A 20,704-nucleotide genomic window follows, 5' to 3' on the forward strand; every position below is an offset into this window, starting at 1 on the left:
ATACCTATGACTATGCCATTGGGGAAGAATAGCTGTCTTGGAAATGTATATAGTGAGTGATTATATTGTAGACAAAGGTAATTGAGAGGCAAGGGCAGAATATGAATAGGCTGAGAGGAAGAGGAAGGTTGGAGCCCGATCAGAAACTGCAGGGCGTATTTTGTAGGACAATGAGAAGGCCAGTTCATTTAAAGTAAATAATTTATGTAGGGCACAGATGGCAAATACCTTGCGGCATGCCTTAAATGTTTCCTCCCCCTCGGTGGGAGACATACTCAATCCATCATGGCACAGCAGACGTAACCAATCCATCACCGCACTCATTCTCCCTAAGCCTTCACACAGTCTTGGAGTTTTCCTCACAGCTCTGGGAGATTACCACCAACTAACTAGTGTGGGCACACAAAATGAAACTTACCTGTCATGCCTGGAGGCAGTGAGAAAGTGGGGAAGTAGGTTGAAGTTAGGCAGAGAAGGGCTAAGGAGTTTAAAGAATGCCAAACAAGGAGAATTTGGAAAACTTATTTATATTTCAGACTTTATTAGCAAAATGACTGGTGATCCTCCTTTGTGAAACAGTAGCAATAGTTATTGATCTCAGGCTGCTGTTATTTGTTTTCATGCCTTAGTTCTAAATTATCCTATTTATTTATTTCTAGAAAAGTAATTTAATCACTAGAGGCCCCTCTTATTATTCTCTTCCATGTGTCCCATATATTGAAAGACGTGGTCTACCAATTAAACTGTACTTATTAAGTAACAACAACAGCATCAGCAAACAAGCATTCGTTGAGTATTTTTCACGTAACAGGCACTGTTTAAGCAACCTTACGTTTATTAACTTTTTATTAACTTTTAAAATCGTCACAACAACCTTACAAGGTAGGTACTATTACTATTCCCACTTTATAGTTGTGAAATTGAGACAGAAATTAAACATTCTGCACAAGGTTATATAGCTAGTAAGTGGTATAATCAGTATGCCTTTCTCACTGTTCAATTTTAACTGTGTAAAGTCCAAGCATAATTTCTGATTAGAAGGAGATAACCAAAAGTACAATGGTACCAAGGGCCAAGAGGATGCGGGGAATGGGAGTTATTGTTTAATAGGTATAGAGTTTAAATATTACAAGATGAAAAGAGTTCTGGAGATGGATGGTGGTGATGGTAGCACACCGTTATGAATGTATTTAATATCACTGAACTATACACTTAAAAATGGTTAGAATGGTGAATTTTATGTTATGTATATTTTACCACAATAAAAAATCAGGGGAAAAAGGAGATAATCAAGGTTCCCAACATGAGTTGGTATAATTTTGGCCAGAAGCAAAGAAATTTGCTATATTAGTTTGCTTGTGCAACATGTCAAGGGTAAATGCATGGTTTCCTGGCAGATTCTTCATTTAGAAGAGTTAGATTTATTTTAAATAGCTAAAAGACCCCCATTCTTGTTTAAAGACTGCAAAGATCTGAACCCCAAGATTGGAAACTACTGATTGGACACTCAATTCTCCAGCTCCTGGGGAGGTAGGGAGTGTCCAGCAAGGAGAATAATACATTTTAGAGTGAACTGATCTGTTGGGAGGCCACGTGCCTGAGGTTAAGGGCCTGTGCTCTGGAATCCCACTGAGTGCTAGCCTCACCATTTCTTCCCTTTGCCATTTCCTTGGCAAGTTCTTTAACATCCTGAGCCCCAGATTTCTCATCTGTAAATAGGGTGGTAGTGACAGCTCATGGAAACTCTTGGAAAGTCTGGCACTTAGTGAGCACTCAACAATGCTAGCTCCTATTAAACTTTATGGCTGTGCATTTACATCAAACAATAGGGATAATACAGAACCTTGAGGCTTACTGGATGCCACAAATGAGATAGAGTGAGGTGTAAGTGCTCAACTGATGGTAAGTTTCCTCCTCTTCTTTCGTCTCCAGTAATCAGCAGGGAGTGGGTGCCCCATAAGTGAGGGGTCCCTGACATCTGGATGGATACCCATTGGCACCCCTCTTATCATCTTTATAAACTTCTGGTGTATAAAGTGATGCTTCCTGACGTTCCTTAAGCAGCTTCAGGGGCATCATGATTAGTGATATCAGAGGCTGCCCTGATCTCGGCATGTCAAAGTGACCTTTACTCATGGTGTGGAGAGAGCTAGGCGCTGGGGCCAGCATTGTGTCTGCTTCAGATACCTGTCAGTAACACGATTCTGAGCTATTCAGGACTTTGGGCTTCTTTGTTTTGTGTTGGAGCTTATTTTGCTCCTTGATGACCTCAGGCCTCTGAAATAAGATATTTAAAATAAGTTGTTCCTCCCCACTGTGAAGGAAGAATTGCCTCTGTGTGTGACAGAGCTAATGCTGGCTTGGCCCACTGTTAACCTGAAAGGATGCTGCTGGACTGTGACTCGTAGAGGTCACGGATGTCAAAGTCTTTAGCCATCTGTGGTTTGCCCAGATCAGTGGAGTTCAAAGAATCACCTAGGAGCCACCTAGAGCCACTGGAACATCCAATTTAAGTGCATGTTTTCTCCCTTGTCCTTCTCTCCTAGCAACTGTATGACTCAAATACTACTTAGAAAGTATTAATTCTCTGTAATTTATACCCTTGCCTGTGGTATTATTATTGCCAATTGTTCATGTTGATCTTTAGAGGGTGGAACCCTGAGGAATATCTATGGGGAACTGAGGCTGTACTTTGGAAAAAGAATATCTTTATTAAATTCGTTTTAGTTATTAAGTATGCATCACATGGTCCAGCCGTTTGACCCACAATCTCTCTTTTTCTCCCCAGCACTGGCTTGAACCTAACAAGTCCATCTCCAAGCAAATGAAATGTAAGTGTCAATCTGTGCCTTCACTTTTGCTATGAAATGTCCAAAGATAGACTCTACTTCTTTACGAAGTTTCTCCTGCCAGGGAAGAAATGGATGGAGTTGAAGATCTGGGGGTTGGGGGCTTCTACCTCCCAGGGAGAGCTGTGTAACTTCTCTCTTATTTGTTGGCCTCGGTCCTCCCTGCAGCCACTATTCCTATAGCTGCCTGTGTCTCTCACCCTCCCCACCATCTTACCCTCATATTTCATATTCGAACAGGGGTATTGGTGCCTGGTTCCCTTTGATTGTTGGGGTTGCTAGTAAATGGTTCAGGGTGGGAGGTCAGTCTTGGGGGGCCAATGAGAGAGGCAGGTGTATTTTGAAACTATGATCTTGCTGCTAACTTTACTGAAGATTGTAGTATTCTTTTCCACCCCTCAACCTCCCCAATGTATTTTTCTGCGTAATAGTTTTCAAGCTCTGGTGTTCTGAACTGCCTCTTTTTCCCCCTGATGAGCTCTTGGAAGAGTCGGCTAGGAAAACATCTCTCTGGAATATAGAATATCTGGTCATGCACCTGGGACATTGTGAGGAGGGCGTTGACTGATGGTCCTGGGTGGCATGACGTTTTGTCCTAGTCACCCGTGCCAGGCTGTAGTCAACCTGTTTTTATTTATGGTTTAGAGGAGAGCTTCTGAAATGCACCTCAGAAATTCATTGCCTACCCTGAAATCCATTTATCCCTTCATGTCAGCGTTCCCAGGGCTCTGAAATATAGGCGATAAATCAGTTTCTCATCAGAGATCAGGTTAGCGCATATTATGTCACTTGTCATCATTCAAGGGATTCTTTTCTTTTTCAAATATGAAGAAATTATTCGGGGCAAGGTTTTTAAGTGGGAGAAGGAAGAAGCTGAACATGGATGGCAAACTAGTAACCAACATACCTATTCCTTAACTCTTTTCTTTTTCCCTCCCTCCTTCCCTCCCCCTTTTTCTCTCTTTGTCCTCCCTCATACCTCTCTCTGTCTGTCCCTTCCCTTTCTTCACCCATCTCTCTCCCATCTCTCAAGAGCAAACTGGCCAGTTCAGGGCACACAGCCAGCCAGGTTGTTCAGGCTAACACCCAGGGCTGCTGTGGGCGATGGGTGCTGCAGAGAGAGGGCAGGAAAGATGTGTGAGATGCAAACAGGGGCAGCAGTGCACATGCAAAGTTCAGAGAGGTCAGGCTCTTGGGGTGAAGCTGGAATAGAGTTGGGACAAACATCCCAGAAGAAGTAGCAGAACAGAATTATCAGAAAGCTTTGTATAGAATGATATGCAGGATAGTGAGAATGAACTAACTTGTCTGTGAAAAAAAATAGCTCATGCCTGGCTTTTATCCCTTAACTACAAAGTTTTGATATTTTTGTTAATATATTTTAAAATATTTAGATAATTTTCCAGTACACTTATTTATAGCAAATAGTTCTTTGACTTTTGTTCTTAAATGTCATGAAATATTTTCCTTAGGACACACATTTTTGAAATATAACTTGTCTCTAAAGTAAGATGTATTTCAACACTTAATAGAAGAGAAAATTTTATATTTGTGAAGAATTTTCTGCTTAAGAGCTTTGTGTCTACACATACTAAATCTGAACAACCAACTCAAGATATATAATGTTTTGGGAAATGTGGTTTCAAAATTGGTGTATGACTATTGGCCAGTTTCAATCTAATGACAAATAGAATCTGAATCTGGAAAAAAGAATTGTGTAAAATTCAATTTCTAAGCCAGACACGGTGACTCGCTGATTCTAGGAACCAGCAAGGGTCCTACCTGTCACCTAGTCCTCTGTTGTATTGTTAAGAACATTATTGATCAAAAAATTATGTAATTTTTCTCAAGATCACAAACCTCGTTTTGTTGTTGTTCTTGATGTCTTTTAGTATCAAGAATTTCTTGTGTTCTTGTGCATATGTCCTGGAAATATTCACTATAATGTAAATTAGAGAAAATTTAAGCTAGGGCTTATAGACTGTTAACCCAGAAAAACTGGATCCAACCCTTGGGACTCATCCATGAGTTTATCAACAGGATCTGGTTGCAGAACCAATATCAGGAGCAAAAGAGGATATGTCAGACCCCAAAGAACAACTGTAGGTATGAAGTTCGACAGCTTAGATGAAATGGACCAATTCCAAAAAATCCACAAATTACCAAAACTCACCCAATAAGAAATACATAATGTGAGTAGTTTTACAATTATTTAAGATACTAGGTTTAAAATCTTCCAGAAAGGAAATCTTCTGCCTACTTGGTGCCATTGCTGTTGCTGCCAGAACCCCTTTTCTTGCTCTTCAGGCCTTAACTAGGAGCTTCTAAGTCTGTGCTGATGCCCAGGTATCTCTGAGTTCTGTCCAGGGGACACAAAGGGGAAAATGTGGTGAACTCAACACTGGTTCACTGATTCTTTGAATGCTTGTCTTTGTTTCCAATCTGCCTGCTACTGTTTACTTTCCAGAGACCTTAAATGGCTGCTGCACATATTCTGTCCAGGTTTTATAGCTGCATTCAAGGTGAGAGACAGGGTGGGGTGCAATTAGTCCATCCTGCCCGAACTGAACCTTTAAAGTCAACTTTTTTTTTTTTTTTGCGGTACGCGGGCCTCTCACTGCCGTGGCCTCTCCCATTGTGGAGCGCAGGCCCAGCAGCCACGGCTCACGGGCCCAGCCGCTCCACGGCACGTGGGATCCTCCCAGACCGGGGCACGAACCCGCGTCCCCTGCATCGGCAGGCGGACTCTCAACCACTGCACCACCAGGGAAGCCCTAAAGTCAACTTTTAATAATTCCTTGTCTACTGGGTAAAAATGCAGATAGGCTACATAATTTACTTGGGAAACATTGAGGGAATGTCTTTCTTATTTCCGTGTTCCATCGCTGTATATCCCTAAGTACAAATGTGGACTGAGCTGGTGATTTGTTTTTCTTTCAAAAGTATTCAGGTAATAGACTGCCTGCAAACAAAGTGTCAAATGAAATGCATATATTTTTTTTAACATCTTTTTTGGAGTATAATTGCTTTACAATGGTGTGTTAGTTTCTGCTTTATAACAAGGTGAATCAGCTATACATATACTTATATCCCCATATCTCCTCCCTCTTTCATCTCCCTTCCACCCTCCCTACCCCACCCCTCTAGGTGGTCACAAAGTACTGAGCTTATCTCCCTGTGCTATGCTGCTGCTTCCCACTAGCTATCTATTTTACATTTGGTAGTATATATATGTCCATGCCACTCTCTCACTTCGTCCCAGCTTACCCGTCCCCCTCCCTGTGTCCTCAAGTCCATTCTCTACGTCTGCGTCTTTATTCCTGTCCTGCCCCTAGCTTCTTCAGAACCTTTTTTTTTTTTAGATTCCCTATATATGTGTTAGCATATGGTATTTGTTTTTCTCTTTCTGACTTACTTCGCTCTGTATGACAGACTCTGGGTCCATCCACCTCACTAGAAATAACTCAATTTCATTTCTTTTTATGGCTGAGTAATATTCCATTGTATATGTGTGCCACATCTTCTTTATCCATTCATCTGTCGATGGGCACTTAGGTTGCTTCCATGTCCTGGCTATTGTAAATAGAGCTGCAATGATGAAGTGCATATTTTGAATGTTTGGTTTTCAGAGTCCTAGCTTTCCGTGCAGGAATGTTGCTATGTAATACATACTGACTCTTCTCACTTCAAACCTATAGCTTTTTTAGCCTTGTCCCCATGACCGTGGAATGTAGCCCAATGTGTATACATGCAGAGACACACATCAAGAGGACAAAAATTACATGTCCTATAGGATCTATATAACCACACAAATTATACTAGCATGTAAAGGTTTTAAAAAGTTATACACTATGATTCAGAGGTATGGAAATGTAACATTATTTCCCCATGACTGAATTCCACTTTCTGTGAGCCCCTATCTCCTCTGGGGGTGAAAAGTTAATCTTGCCACTTCAGGGTAATTCAGCATCTGCCTGTTTAGTATTTGACCTCTTTCAGCAAATTATTCAGTGAATTCATAATTTAAACATAGTCACTTGAAAATGCGTACCCTATGTTGGAGTATTTCTTTTCCTCCTTCCCCAAAATGGCATCATGAGGCAGGGGAAGCTTACTTACCATCCACCATGACCACGAGGGTGACATCTCTCTCATGCACAATCCTGAGTCCTGAAGGGCTCATGTGTCTCATGTGATTTGGCCTCTGGTTGCTGGCATCTTTCCCTACTGCGTGCTCTCTGGATGTAATTGGTCCCACTTGGCCTTTGTGCGTTGGCATGTGCTGCTAAGACCTGTGGCTCCTGCCACGGTCTCGACCTTCAAGGCTATAAACTCTGCCCTCTTGTGGTCCCCACTCCATCCATGTCTCTTTCACTGGTTGCATCTCAGCACTTCTGTATTCACCACTGGGACAGGTAGAAACTGCTTAGCCTCTTCTGTGCCATGCTTCAGCCTCAGGGAAACTCGGTACACTATCTAGAGGCTCACCCTCTGCTTGAACACACCGTGCTGCCATTTCTTCAGTGTGCTCCAAAGTTCCAAACAGAACACTTCCCCTAAACTCTGGGGTTTCCTTGTCTTGCCTCCACACCTCACTCTGTTCAGCCAAGCCTAGTGTGCTGAGGGGTGCTGAATTCCTTCTCATAGCTCCAGAAAGCATCTTAGCCTTAGTTATGTCCTCTCTGGATCTCTCCAAGCTCTCCACCTGCCACCCCTTCCCCACAACTAATATGGCTTCTACCCTTGGATATAAGATTAATGTCCTAATGCAATAGCTTTTTTATACACAAGCTACTGCTGTCTCTCAAATGTAATGAAAAAGAAGTGCTATTATTTACAATAGCACTAACAAGTAAAAACATAAATTTCTTATAAATAAATGTGCAAGATCTATATAAATAAAACTATGAAATTTTACTGTGGAGTTACTGTAGAGTAGATAAACAGCTCAATAAATGGAGACGTCTCATGTTTCTGGTTAATATTAATGAAATCAATTTGTCACAAATTAATATAGACATTCAATAATGTTTCAAATCACAGTTTCAGTGAGGTTCTCTATGGCATTTAACAAGCCAATTCTAAGGCTCATTTGCAAAATAAAATGCTCAAGAGTAGCCAATAAATATGCAAAAAAGAACAATGAACAATGATGAGGTTTTTGTTCTATTAGCAAATCAAGGCCTATGAGCTATAGTAATTACAAAAGGCCTCATGATAGACTCACATAATAATTAAGATAAAGTCAGGAATAGGAAAAGAATCAGTAGAACAGAAGAACAATCCCATTATTTGTGGAAATATGGGTTATAAGAAAGATTGCATTTCATATTAGAGACAGAAAGATTCAAGGTATAATTTTGGGGTTGCCTTTTCACTTGGGAAAAAAAGGCTAAAGCCATACTTCACATCATACTTCACATCATGGGATTAATAACAAATGAATTCAAAAGCCCAATATATTTAACAACTTATAGAAGTTTAGATAAAAATTTAGGAATATTTATTTTTATTTTTCAGTAGTATGTTTATTTTTTGGCCTTGTTAGAGGATTATACAATAAGCAAGAGATTTGCTATTAATCTGTTAAAATAGAGAAAGATAATTTTTTAAATTGTGATATTTCAAAAGCTGATCTTGGGCTCAATGGAAAAAATGTAGAATGGAAGTTATCATTTTGTCTCAACATGCTTAACTTTATGTTTATTCATTAATGAGCTATATACATTATGATAAAAATGCTAGGTTAAAAATACTAAATAATACTTATAGAATGAAAATTGAATGAGTATAGTCAATTCTGTATTCTTGTTTTTTTTATGAGATGATTCAGAGTGCAGTTCAGCCAACATATTCATTCATTCAACAGAAATTTTTTATAACCTTTTGATCTGTTCAGCCATTTCTCCCATCCCCTACCTCTAGCAATCACCAATCAGTTCTCTATCTATTGTGTATGTTTTTGTTTTTGATTTTGTTTTTTTTTTAATTCCACATTTAAGAGAGATTGTATGTCTTTCTCTGATTTTTTTCACTTAACATAATGGACCTTGAGGTCCTTCCATGTTGTCACAAGTGACAAGATTTCATTCTTTTTAATGGCCAAATAATATTCCATTGGCAAGAGTTCATTCTTTTTAATGGCCAAATAATATTCCATTGTGTGTATATATATATATATATACACCACACTTTCTTTATCCATGCATCCATTGATGAACACTTAGGTTGTTTCCATATCTTGGCAATTGTGAATAGTGTTTCAGTGAACATGGGGGTGCATATATCTTTTTGAGTTAGTGTTTTTGTTTTCTTTGGATATATACCCAGAAGTGGAATGCTGGATCATATGGTAGTTCTATTTTTAATTTTTTGAGGAATCTCCATACTGTTTTCCATAGTGGCTGCATCAGTTAACATTCTCACCAGAAGTGCATAAGGGTTCCCTTTTCTCCACATCCTTGGCAACACTTTCTTGTCTTTTTGATAATAGTCATTCTAACAAGTGTGAGGTGATATCTCATTTTGGTTTTGATTTGCATTTCCCTGATGATTAGTGATGTTGAGCATCTTTTCACGTGCCTGTTGACCATCTATATGTCTTCACTGGTAAAATGTCTGTTCAGATCTTCTGCCCATTTTTAAGTAGATTGTTTGGTTTTGTGCTATTGAGTTGTATGAATTCGTTATATATTTTTGGTATTAACCCCCGAGATATATGATTTTCAAATATTTTCTCTCATTAAGTAGGTCGCCTTTTTATTTTGTTGATGGTTTACTTTGCTGTGTAGAATCTTTTTAGTTTGATATAGTCCCATTTGTTTGTTTTTGCTTTTACTTTTGGTGTCAGATTCAAAAAATTATTACCAAGACTTATATCAAAGAGCTTACATCCTATGCTTTCTTCTAGGAGTTTTATGGTTCTGTATTCAAGTCTTTAATCAATTTTGAGTTGATTTTTGTGTGAGGTGTAAAATAGTGGTCCCGTTTCATTGTTTTGCATGTGGCAAGAGAATTCCCAACAACATTTGTTGAAGAGACCAACACCATTTATTGAAGAGACTGTCCTTTCCCCATTGTATATTTTTGGGTCCTTTGTCATAAATTAGTTGACCATATATGGGTGGATTTATTTCTGGGCTGTCTCTTCTGTTCCATTGATCTATGTGTCTGTGTTTATGCCAATACCATATTGTTTTAATTATTATAGCTTTGTAATAGAGCTTTAAATCAGGGAGCATGATGCCTCCAGCTTTGTTCTTCTTTCTCAAGATTTTTTTGGCTCTTTGGGGTCTGTTGTGGCACGATACAAATTTTAGGCTTAAAACATTTTCTGTGAAAAACACCATTGGAATTTTGATAGGGATTTCATTGAATCTGTAGATTGCTTTGGGTAATATGGACATTTTAATAATATTAATTTTTCCAATCCATGAGCATGGAATATCTTTACATTTATATGTATCACCTTCAGCTTCTTTCCTTAACATCATGTAGTTTACAGTATACAAGTCTTTCACCTCCTTGGTTAAATTTATTCCTAGGTATTTTATTCTTTTTGATGCAATTGTAAATGGGATTGTTTTCTTAATATCTATTTCTTTTTTTTTTTTTTAAGGGAACACTATTTATTTTTGGCTGTGTTGGGTCTTCATTTCTGTGCAAGAGCTTTCTCTAGTTGTGGCAAGCGGGGACCGCTCTTCATCGTGGTACATGGGCCTCTCACTGTTGTGGCCTCTCTTATTGTGGAGTGCAAGCTCCAGACGCACAGGCTCAGTATTTGTGGCTCACGGGCCTAGTTGTTCCACGGCATGTGGGATCCTCCCAGACCAGGGCTTGAACCCGTGTGCCCTGCATTAGCAGGCAGATTCTCAACCACTGCGCCACCAGGGAAGCCCTTAATACCTATTTCGGATAGTTTGTTATTAGTGTATAGAAACACAGCAGCTTTTCACTGTTGAGTATGTTAGCTGTGGCTTGCCATAAATGGCCTTTATTATGTTGAAGTATGTTCTCTCTATACCCACTTTGTTGAGAGTTTTTATTATAAGTGGATGGTGAATTTTGTCAGATCCTTTTTGTGCAACTATTGAGATGATCATATTATTTTTATCTTTTATTTTTTAAATGTGGTGTATCACATCAGAAGTATTTTTTATAATTATGGAGTCAAACAGGGTTTCCTAAGGAAAACATCAAACCCAGAAGTAACAAAGCAAAATGCTAACAAATTTGTACAAAACTTAAATATTTGTACTAGAATATCTGGTTTGTTCACTGAGCAGAGTAGATTCTCAGTAAATATTTGTTGAATGAATGAGTATAAAAATGAATTATAAACAAATTAAAATACAAGCAAAATAATGGGAAGAATATTTGTCAAATATATAAAAAGTAGTAATATGCAAAATATATAAAGTATGATGCTACAAACCCAAAGATAAACAACTCAATAGAAAAATGTAAAAAAACACATAGCAGGAATAAAAATAAATGGCCAATAAACTCATAAACAGATGCTCAACATCATTAGTAACAAGAAAAATACAAATTAAAACAAGATATTTTTGTTTATTATTCTGAGAAAATTCTAAATATTGATAATATCCAGTTGCTGTGGATGAGGGTAACACTTCTGGTGGGAATGTATAAAACTGGTAAAGCCATTTGGGAGGGAAATTTGGCCATATCTTTCAAGATTAAAAATTCCTATCTCTTTTGATCCAATGTCACTTCTGTGAATCTATTGAAAGCAAAATTGATTCTGTAACAGGTATATGTGCAAGGATGTCCACTGCAGTATTGCTTATAACACTGAGAATTGGAAGCAATAAAAAGCCTAGAAACTTTGGCAAGGCTAAATAAATTATGTGGAGTACATGTAGTCATTTAAAGGAATGAAACAGACATATATTATTGACATCAAAGTATTTTTTAGATATATAGTAGAGTTTAAAAAGCAAGTAAAATTCCACATATAAAATGATCCATTTATATGAAAATAAAAAGGTTATTTTATATGAATATGTAAGTGCACGGAAGAAGGACTAAAAAGATATATACTGACTGTGGTTACCACTGGGGAAGAGAATGAGGTAGAGAGAAGTGAGGTCCTCATGTTTTATTACATATAGTTATATTTTACTCAGATCTCTTACAGTGAGAATATATTCATGTATCACTTGGTAATAAAAAAGAGAAAATAAGAGGAAGCTTTATGCAAAAGTCAAGAAAGGAATAAAGATAGAGAGGAAGAAAAGGAATCAAAGTGCATTAAGCATGTACAATAGAAATAGAGACCTAGATGAAAGAAAGCCCATTTAGTCTTCTAAAGAGGCTCTCTGCTTAATCCTGGCTGGTGCCTGATTAGCCCACCAGAGTAGTTAAGATCTTATTCTTGCTCTATTTATCAGGTACTATGCTGCTGCCAAGTTCTGTGAAGGGACAGGAGTTCTTGGAAATGGCTTCTGCATGCAAATCAAGGTGGGGAAGACCCCCATCCTCTGTGTAACACATGGATTTGATTCAGCCATAAGAGCAATCTTGAGTCAAATTGCTGGCTGATGTCTTTTGTGCTCCCTCCCCTAAGTTACAGTGGTCTTTCATGGAAGCCTGAGACGGCGTGTAATTTGTGTCTCTGGTAATATTTATGAAACTTCATGTTTATGTAGCATTCCTTAGCTTTTCCGTAGTCCTGGGAGCTAACCTAATGAATAGGTCCGTAGCTGCTGAATGATTTTGTCAATAGGGAGCATATATTCCTCTGTAGCATAGGCAGAGAATACCAGGAGCATAGACTTTGCTCTGGTGTCAGGAACAGGAGAACAGCCACAGGTCCATACCCATTCATGAGGACAGTTGATGCCTGACTCCCAATTCTGTTCTTCCAATATTCCCTGTGCTGAGTATTATTAGTTCCGAAGGCTGCCGTAACAAACTACCATACACTGGCTGGATTAAAACAATAGAAATTTATTCTCCCACAGTTCTGGAGGCTTAGAAGTCGAAATCAAGATGTCAACAGGGCCATGCTCCCTCTGAAGGCTCTTCTAGCTCTTGCTGGTTGCTGGCCAGCCTTGGCATTCCTTCCTCAGCTTGTAGCTGCATCATCCCAGTGTCTGCCTCCACCTTCACATTGCCTTCTCCCTGTGTTTCTCTGTGTCTGTGTCCAAGTTTCCTTCTCCTTTCTCTTATAAAGGTATCAGTCATTGGATTTAGGGCTCACTCTAATGCAGTATGGCCTCATCTTAATTAATTACATCTTCAAAGACCCTGTTTCCAAATAGTGTCACATTCGGAGATTTCAGGTGGATATGAAATGTGGGGGGACACTACCCAGCTCACTGCACTGAGCACCCCAATTTAGATTTCCCACACCCTTCAGCATTCTTATTTACTTTTTGGGTGACCTTCATGCTTTTGTTTGGTGGCTCATTTTCCCTCCTTTGTGTATGTGTTCTTCTTTGCTGAACTTGACCATATGCTTCTGACAGTAAAGCTTCATACATTTTACTTCTCCAAACACCCATAGTCTCAGTAACCCCATCTCTAGACCTATTGGGGCAGTCTGTCCCATTGCCCTCATGTGTATATACATGCTCATCTAATCAGTTCCCCAGTGTTTAGTTTGGAAGATTTCTTTACTTGGTCCATGGCTTACTACAAGGTTAGGCATGTGATCAGTTCATAATAAATGCTTGTTGACTAGAATCAAAATACTTTTTTTAGGGAGCAGGCAGAAGAATTTAAACTGCTATGTTCTTTAAAACAAAGCAAAACACACACATCTGAACAAAACGCATTGCATAATAAAGTACGTGACACTAAGTTCCCAATCGCTGTGGAATAGTCTTGGCTGGTTTTGCTCTCTCCAGTTTTCTTCTTTACAATGCTTCTGTCCAGCTTTGGGAGCAGGTTTCTTTTATTCTAGTCACAGCTCAGTACGGTTGGCCAACTTTCTCTTTTTCTCCCAGGTTCAACAATTTCATCCAAAATTTCCATTTTTAATCCTTCTTTCAAAGGATTAAAATATAATTTCCTATAATAATTTCCTATAATTAGTTTCCTATAAACTAATTTCCTATAAAAATTATTTCCTATAAATAATTTCCACATTGTGCTCTTTCTTTATTTTCCATCATGGATAGAAATAATGATAATAAAAGTAATGACAAAAACCCTTAATTTTATAATGTGCAATTCTAAATGATGTGTACATTTAATAAGCCACAGATTTCTAATTTTTAACCTTATCCTTATGATGTGGCTGGTGGTGACATTGATGTCATTTTGATTGGGTACAATGGTGGGCTTCGGGGAGGACCCAGCACTCCTTGTGGGAAGGAGGGAATGTGTCAGGGGTGGTGGAAAAAGCAGAGGAAAAGGAGCATCCTCCAGCAGAAGCCCTTATGTCACGGGGGGGATACTTTCAGTGCTTCCTTCATCCTTCAGGAGTGCCCATATTGTTTCATAACGGACCACGTGATTCAAAACTACAAGTGTGTTGGCAGCATAAAAGTCTGAATGATAACCATGATGGACCAAGAGATTCCATGCTTGGTCTGTCAGTACTAGAGGTGCTTCAAATGCGGGTCAACCAGGTTAGGAAAGCTCTATTCATATCTGTTTCCCTTTGTTTGGAAATACTTTATAATGCCTCATTTTTAGATGCAGTTTTGTAGTAAAAAAATCTCAGTACTAAGTTACATAAGTAATTGCATTAGGCTGTTATAATTATTATTATTATTATTACTAGTTGATTTATGCCAACCAGCATAACTCCTGAGGGGCCAGTTAGTTACACAACATCTGTAGCAAGCAGGCATCTGGATCTCTTGCCTTAAGTTATTTCATGTACTTTTGCTAACTTTTTTTTGGCTGAAGCTCTCAGGTCACTGCACCCTAGTCCCAGGCAGCAAAGCTCTTCTTTAGAAGCAGGACTGCCAAATATCTCTTCCTATGTGCACCTATTTCCTGTGTATTCCATCCCCACTCCTTCCTGAAAAATGACAGTTCCCCTCTCACCCTTTGAACCAAGATATAGGACTTAGGTCAAGTTGAAGGGCTCTGCCTCATCCATGTCGGTTTCTTCTTCAACCTCTAGAGTAGTAATAACTCCTGTGGGTTTAGTGTGAAGGTCTCAGGCAGCCTTCTGAGTGCTCGGCATTATTAACTTGTGCCATTCTCATGGTGGTCTCTGTAACAGGGCCCCTGGGTCAGACCCAACCTGCTGTCTGGTTTTGTATGGCCACAGGCTGGGAATACTTTCCATATTTTTAAATGGTTGGAAGAAAAAAAGAAAAGATGATATTTTGTGCCATATGAGGAGTACATGAAATTCAGATTTCCGTGTTTTATTGGAACACATCATGCCATTTGTTTACATCTTGTCTGAGGTTGCTTTCACGCTACCACAACTGAGGGGAGTAGTTGAGATAGTGACCTTGAGACCTGCAAAGTGAAAAATATTTACTGTCTTACCCCTTATAGAGAAATTTTTTTTTTTTTTTTTTTTTTTTGTAGTACGTGGGCCTCTCACTGTTGTGGCCTCTCCCGCCGCAGAGCACAGGCTCCGGACGCGCAGGCTCAGCAGCCATGGCTCACGGGCCCAGCCGCTCCGCGGCATGTGGGATCTTCCCAGACCGGGGCACGAACCCGCGTCCCCTGCATCGGCAGGCAGACTCTCAACCACTGTGCCATCAGGGAAGCCCCTTATAGAGAAATTTTGCAGATCCCTACTTTAGGTGGCTGGTTGCACTATTATCCCCATCTTACAGATGAAGAAATGTAAGCTGAGAGTTTTAAGTTTGTCTGTAGCCATTTGTCCAAATGGTGAACTTGAGATTAAACATGTTGGATATCTAAGTCCCTGTTGGAGCTTCTCTTGAGCAGCATAGGCAGTGAGAGAATTCCAAGAACAAGTATTTGTGAGGGAGCTTCTCAGCACTCCAGTGTCCTCTAACAGAGTTCTTAGAGTGTGACTTCATTCTGTGCACATGTGTGTGTATGTGGGCAGGCCTGTGTGTATGATTAAAGCATAAGAGAGAGCTATAACAGGAGGAGGATGAATTAAATAAATATTTTTTAAAATCCCTGCTTTAGAAATAGAGGAGATGCGGTACCAGTGACATCTTGGAGGCTGCTGCTTGTCATTTCAGTAAAAGAGGGATGGAAGGATTATCCCTGCTGTTGATGATGATAGTAACAGTTGTTGCTGAATGATAATAATCACTTCCAGCTAGAAGAGAGCAGTCGTTAAGAGAGCAGTTCTCTGTGGCTGGCTTATTTGATCATATCCCAAGAGTTATAGTTCGGTAAATGAGTGAGTGAGTAATGCTTTGCCCTTTTGGCGCTGTCGTTTTGCACATGTGCAGAAAGAGTGTGTGCTCCTGAGCTGTTTCATCACTCATCAGCATCCCTGGGAGCACTGCTGCCCAACGGAGAGGTGGGGTGTGGTCCTCAGCTCTCACTCTAAAAGCCCTGGAAGGAGCTGGGAGGGACAGTGTTCATTTGGTTGGGAATAAAAAGGTGTCAGTTGTTCTGAACAGGCCAGGAACCCCTGACGCCTACTTGGAGTCCTTTGGAATGCAAGCCTCTTATTTGTGGGGTGTTAGGGGTCCTTTCTGCAACCAAACCCTTTGAAATATTTCTCCAGAGTCTGAAGGAGTCTGACAATTAGTCACTTTTTTTTTTTTGCCCAAGAGAGTCCCAGAGGAGGGAGTCGTAAGAGAGACATATTCCAGGTGTGGGTATTGCCCTAACATCTGCCTGCCAGAGCCATGGGCTCTATGCCTTAACTACTGTTTGAAGGAGTTTGTGAAAGTTTTTCATAGCTGTCAGCCAGAATGTGTATGAGAAAGATCTTGAGTTTATGTGTATATTCCCAAAGTTATGTTTTTTGTTTTTTCTACTATTCTTTACGGTGATTGGAGGAAGACCACTGCATTTTAAGGAAAGCTGCTAAGGGATGTTTCACTAGCAAAAACAAACACAAAAAAATGAGATTTGTTTTTACAAACGTTTGAGGATGGTTGTTGGTTAAAAATAGAAAGTCATTTTTTTCATTTTCACCAGGGAGCCTGCCTGCTCACCTAATCGTTTCTTATCCCCATCCCCATTTCTGGGCAAGGTTTCAAAGTGGAGATGAGGAAGTCTGTCTCTGCTTTATAAATGGCTATTCCTCTCCCCGTGTTCTCAATGTTAACAAACCACCCAAATGATAATACCCTGAGATCTGCTGATGCAAAAAGGGACCCCTAAGCTGCCCTGTGGTGACACTTGGCCTCCCCAGCCCTCGTCTGGCAGGTAGCAGAGGGCTGTGGGAGAGGAGCCCTGCCGTTTTCAGTGCAAATACGTGCTCCTGGCATTTTAAAGTGGAGTTTTGCATTTTTTCCCTTCTCTGCTCCTCAGCGGTGTTCTCATTGTTAGCACTTACATGGCTGAGTAAATGCTTTTCAGCTGTTGACTTAAGTAAAATTCAGTCTTCTACATCTCTTCCCTCCCATTTCCAACCTCCCCTTTCCTTCTCTTCTTCTCGTAGGAGTGCTTACCTAAATGTGAGCTTTTGTTTGTTGGGATATTGTGCCATGTGCACGTACCAAGAGCCCACTGGATCTGTCCGAACACCTCTGGGGAGGTCAACGTGAACCCCGGTGCTGTTCCCTCTTCCAAAGCAGGAACAGAGAAGTTAAATGTCTTGCTCAAGGTCACTGTCTGAAGTCCCTTTTGAAGTTTGGGCACTCATACCCTGGGGGGGTTGGGGTTCCCACCACCCCGTGTGCTTCTATCACTGATGCCAAAGCCTTAGTACTACAGGAGAAATGAACTATGGTGTTGCCCACCATGGGGTGACCATGCTGCCCAATCTAGTAAAGCCGCATAGTGGCTCTTCATGATGACACTGTCGGGGAAGGGCCCTGAGCAGAGTGTGGGCTTTATTGCCTGCGTGTTACCTCCATGCCAGGTGTTTCCTGCTCTGCAGATAGCTCCTTCATCAGACATTTCCAACTCTGATTCTGCGCCAAATGTTTGGCACAAGTAAGAGGCATCCTTTGCTTCCTTCCTCTGTCCCTGTAGCTTAAGAATAAAAAACATGGAAGCTTGAATGGCAGAGACACTGAGCTGCTAGGAGAAGGGGTAGGCTCATCTCCAAAAGGGGATTTCGGGGCTTCCCTGGTGGCACAATGGTTGAGAGTCCGCCTGCCGATGCAGGGGACACGGGTTCGTGCCCCGGTCCGGGAGGATCCCACATGCCGCAGAGCGGCTGGGCCCGTGAGCCATGGCCGCTGAGCCTGTGCGTCTGGAGCCTGTGATCCACAACAGGAGAGGACACAACAGTGAGAGGCCCGCGTACCGCAAAATTAAAAAAGGGTGGGGGGGGGGCGGATTTCGACCTTAGACTCATACCGGGGAGCACATGCCGGCTATCACCTGGAGCCTGGGAAAGCTCCTTTTCCAGAATTTACACGGCTGGTGTTTTGACCCCAAACCACTGCCAACACCCATGGGGGGTTTTTTAATGATTAAAAATTTTAAATAGTTGTATTTCTCCCCTTGTTTAGTTTTCTAGAAGGTAGTAAAGAGAATTGCACTTACATTTGTGGATTTGGTTGCGTGGAGATGAGAAAAAGGGAATGGGTGGGGGTGGTCTTCCCTTATCCCTTAAATCCTTTATTCTCCTCCATAGCATTTATGACCTTCAATATCCTATATATTTTGCTTATTTATTTTGATTTTATACCTGTTTACCCCACTAGAATGTGTCCTCCCTGAAGACAGAATTGCTTGTATTTATATCTAAACCTGGGCCTGATTCCTAATAGGTACTCAGAATTTTTGTTGATTGAATTCATTAATCCTTCCACTAGACGTAGCTATTTGAACCAACTCCAGAGTCCCTAAATTTGTTGCAGATGTTTAAGGGCGGAGGCTGAATTGTAGGACCTGAGATTTTCAAAATATAAATCCTAGAAGTTGCTATAGTGATTCAGACGGTAGACCTTCTAGACTAGTGTTTTGATGGGATGAATGTTATGGCAACACCTGGCTGTTCACCTTGACATCTGCCTCAGAGGTTGGGTGGGCATCATCATTCATTCATTCAGCCAGACAGGCAGAGAGTCGATCTTTTATCAATAATTAGCTCTGGGGATAGAAAGCTGAACAAGGTATATAGGCCCATTCCCTCATAAATCTTGTCATCTATAACTAGATCAACATTTTGGGGGAAAATTATTTATCTTTTCAGCCTCTTCCAACCCTCTGAAGAAGCATTCCTTAGTGTCAGTGATGCTGGATCAATATGAGACAACAGTAGGGGTATATATGATGGTGGAAGAAAATGGGTAGAAAATTTCAGACTTGAAAAGTGCTGCCTCCTGATTTTTCTGCTACCTGCTTGCATCCCTTCTCTGATAAGGGGTCTAGTGGTGAGCATATCACTGGTACCTTGTATTAGTTTCTTCCATGATCACATCCTAGCAAATGGCAAGATGCTTAGTGACTTTTTTCTGTATGGCTTAGCAATAGCATATATGAAAAGAATTCCAGCTGTTGGTCTTTTGTAGATTCAGAGGGAGTCAACATTGAGATGAGGCTGTTGAGGGTGAGCAACAATTATGTCCAAAGCGAGGCCAGTGATGGTCCCCTCACTTGAGCAGCTCTGGCAACCCCTGGAGCCCTGTGCTTGAGGAAACACAGAGGAGGGAAGAATACACCCAGGGTGAGGGCACTCAAAACTGTTTCATATGAGGAACAGTTAAAAGAACTGGGGATGTTTATTTTAGAGAAGACTCAGAAGAACCATAAGTTCTGTCTTCAGATGGTGGAAGGGCTCTCCATGTGGGAGAAGCATTAGATCATTCTGGAGCCTCAGGTCTTGGAACAAGGATGGCTGGGTGATAGGGCTTCCTACAGTCAGGGTATTGAAAGGTGGCCGCCTGGGGAGCCACCTCTGAGCCTCACTGCTTGATCCCTTAGGAGGAATGCAAGTTCTAATTTGTATCCTATCCGATGAGCCCAGATTCCTATTGAAGCCAGCCTAGGGCATGGCAAGCAGATATGCTGACCAGGTAGAAGAGAAAATGACAGCTCTCATTTGGGTCTGCCTTCTGTGATCCTCCTTTCCTCTGTTTGCCTTCGGTCAGCTGATTTTATTCCCCAAAATTCAAATATTCGGAGTCTCTATTAAAATATATATATTTAATAATATATGAAATAGTTAATGATACATGCAATAAAAATACATGCATTTAATGATATATATATAATATACATTATTATTATATATAATATATATATTATATACATGATAGAGTTGCTTGTATTGTAATGTGGGAACAACCTGAATGATGATTAAAAAAGAATAGTTGAGTAAATTCTAATGTATTATATGAACCATTATGCAGTTATTATGGACAATGAGTTAGATCTATATCTACTGCCCTAGATGGATGGGCAGGCTAGAGAGTTAAATGAGAAAAGCAAGAAAAACATATTCAATACATAGTATGAACTTGTTTTGTGAGAATAAATTATATTTTAAATATTACGTATGTAATCATGTTGGCATATAGTTTGTGTGAGGATGGCAAAAGTGGGGAAGCATAGAGATGAAGTGGTTGTTAACAGTGGTTGGAGAGTTTTGGGTGGGGTGGGGACCTGAGGGACAGAAGGGGCAGGAATAGAGACAAAGTGAAGGAAAGTGAGAGGGGGCGGCTCATCCATCTGTCTGTCTATCAATATCCATCTATCTACCTATCTAACATCTATCTATCATCTGTCTATCTAGCTTCATTGGTTGTGCTTAAACATGCCTTAATTTTGAGGACTTTAATAAAAGAAAGGAGAAAGAAAGA

The 20,704-nt window shown here is 40.3% G+C and overlaps 1 protein-coding gene across 1 annotated transcript in view; it reads left to right on the plus strand.

The window, feature by feature from the left end:
* The window catches only part of FRMD3 (FERM domain containing 3), a gene marked incomplete at both ends in the record, with an annotated part of 305,970 nt that overhangs the window by 172,663 nt on the left and 112,603 nt on the right, over positions 1-20,704 (plus strand). Inside the window, one exon of the mRNA XM_079705929.1 lies at positions 2,789-2,831. Coding sequence (XP_079562055.1) covers positions 2,789-2,831 — 43 coding nt within the window. The remainder of the gene's footprint in view (positions 1-2,788; positions 2,832-20,704) is intronic.

Source organism: Hyperoodon ampullatus (genome assembly GCF_949752795.1).
Source record: "Hyperoodon ampullatus genome assembly, chromosome: 6".
Taxonomy (NCBI): domain Eukaryota; kingdom Metazoa; phylum Chordata; class Mammalia; order Artiodactyla; family Ziphiidae; genus Hyperoodon; species Hyperoodon ampullatus.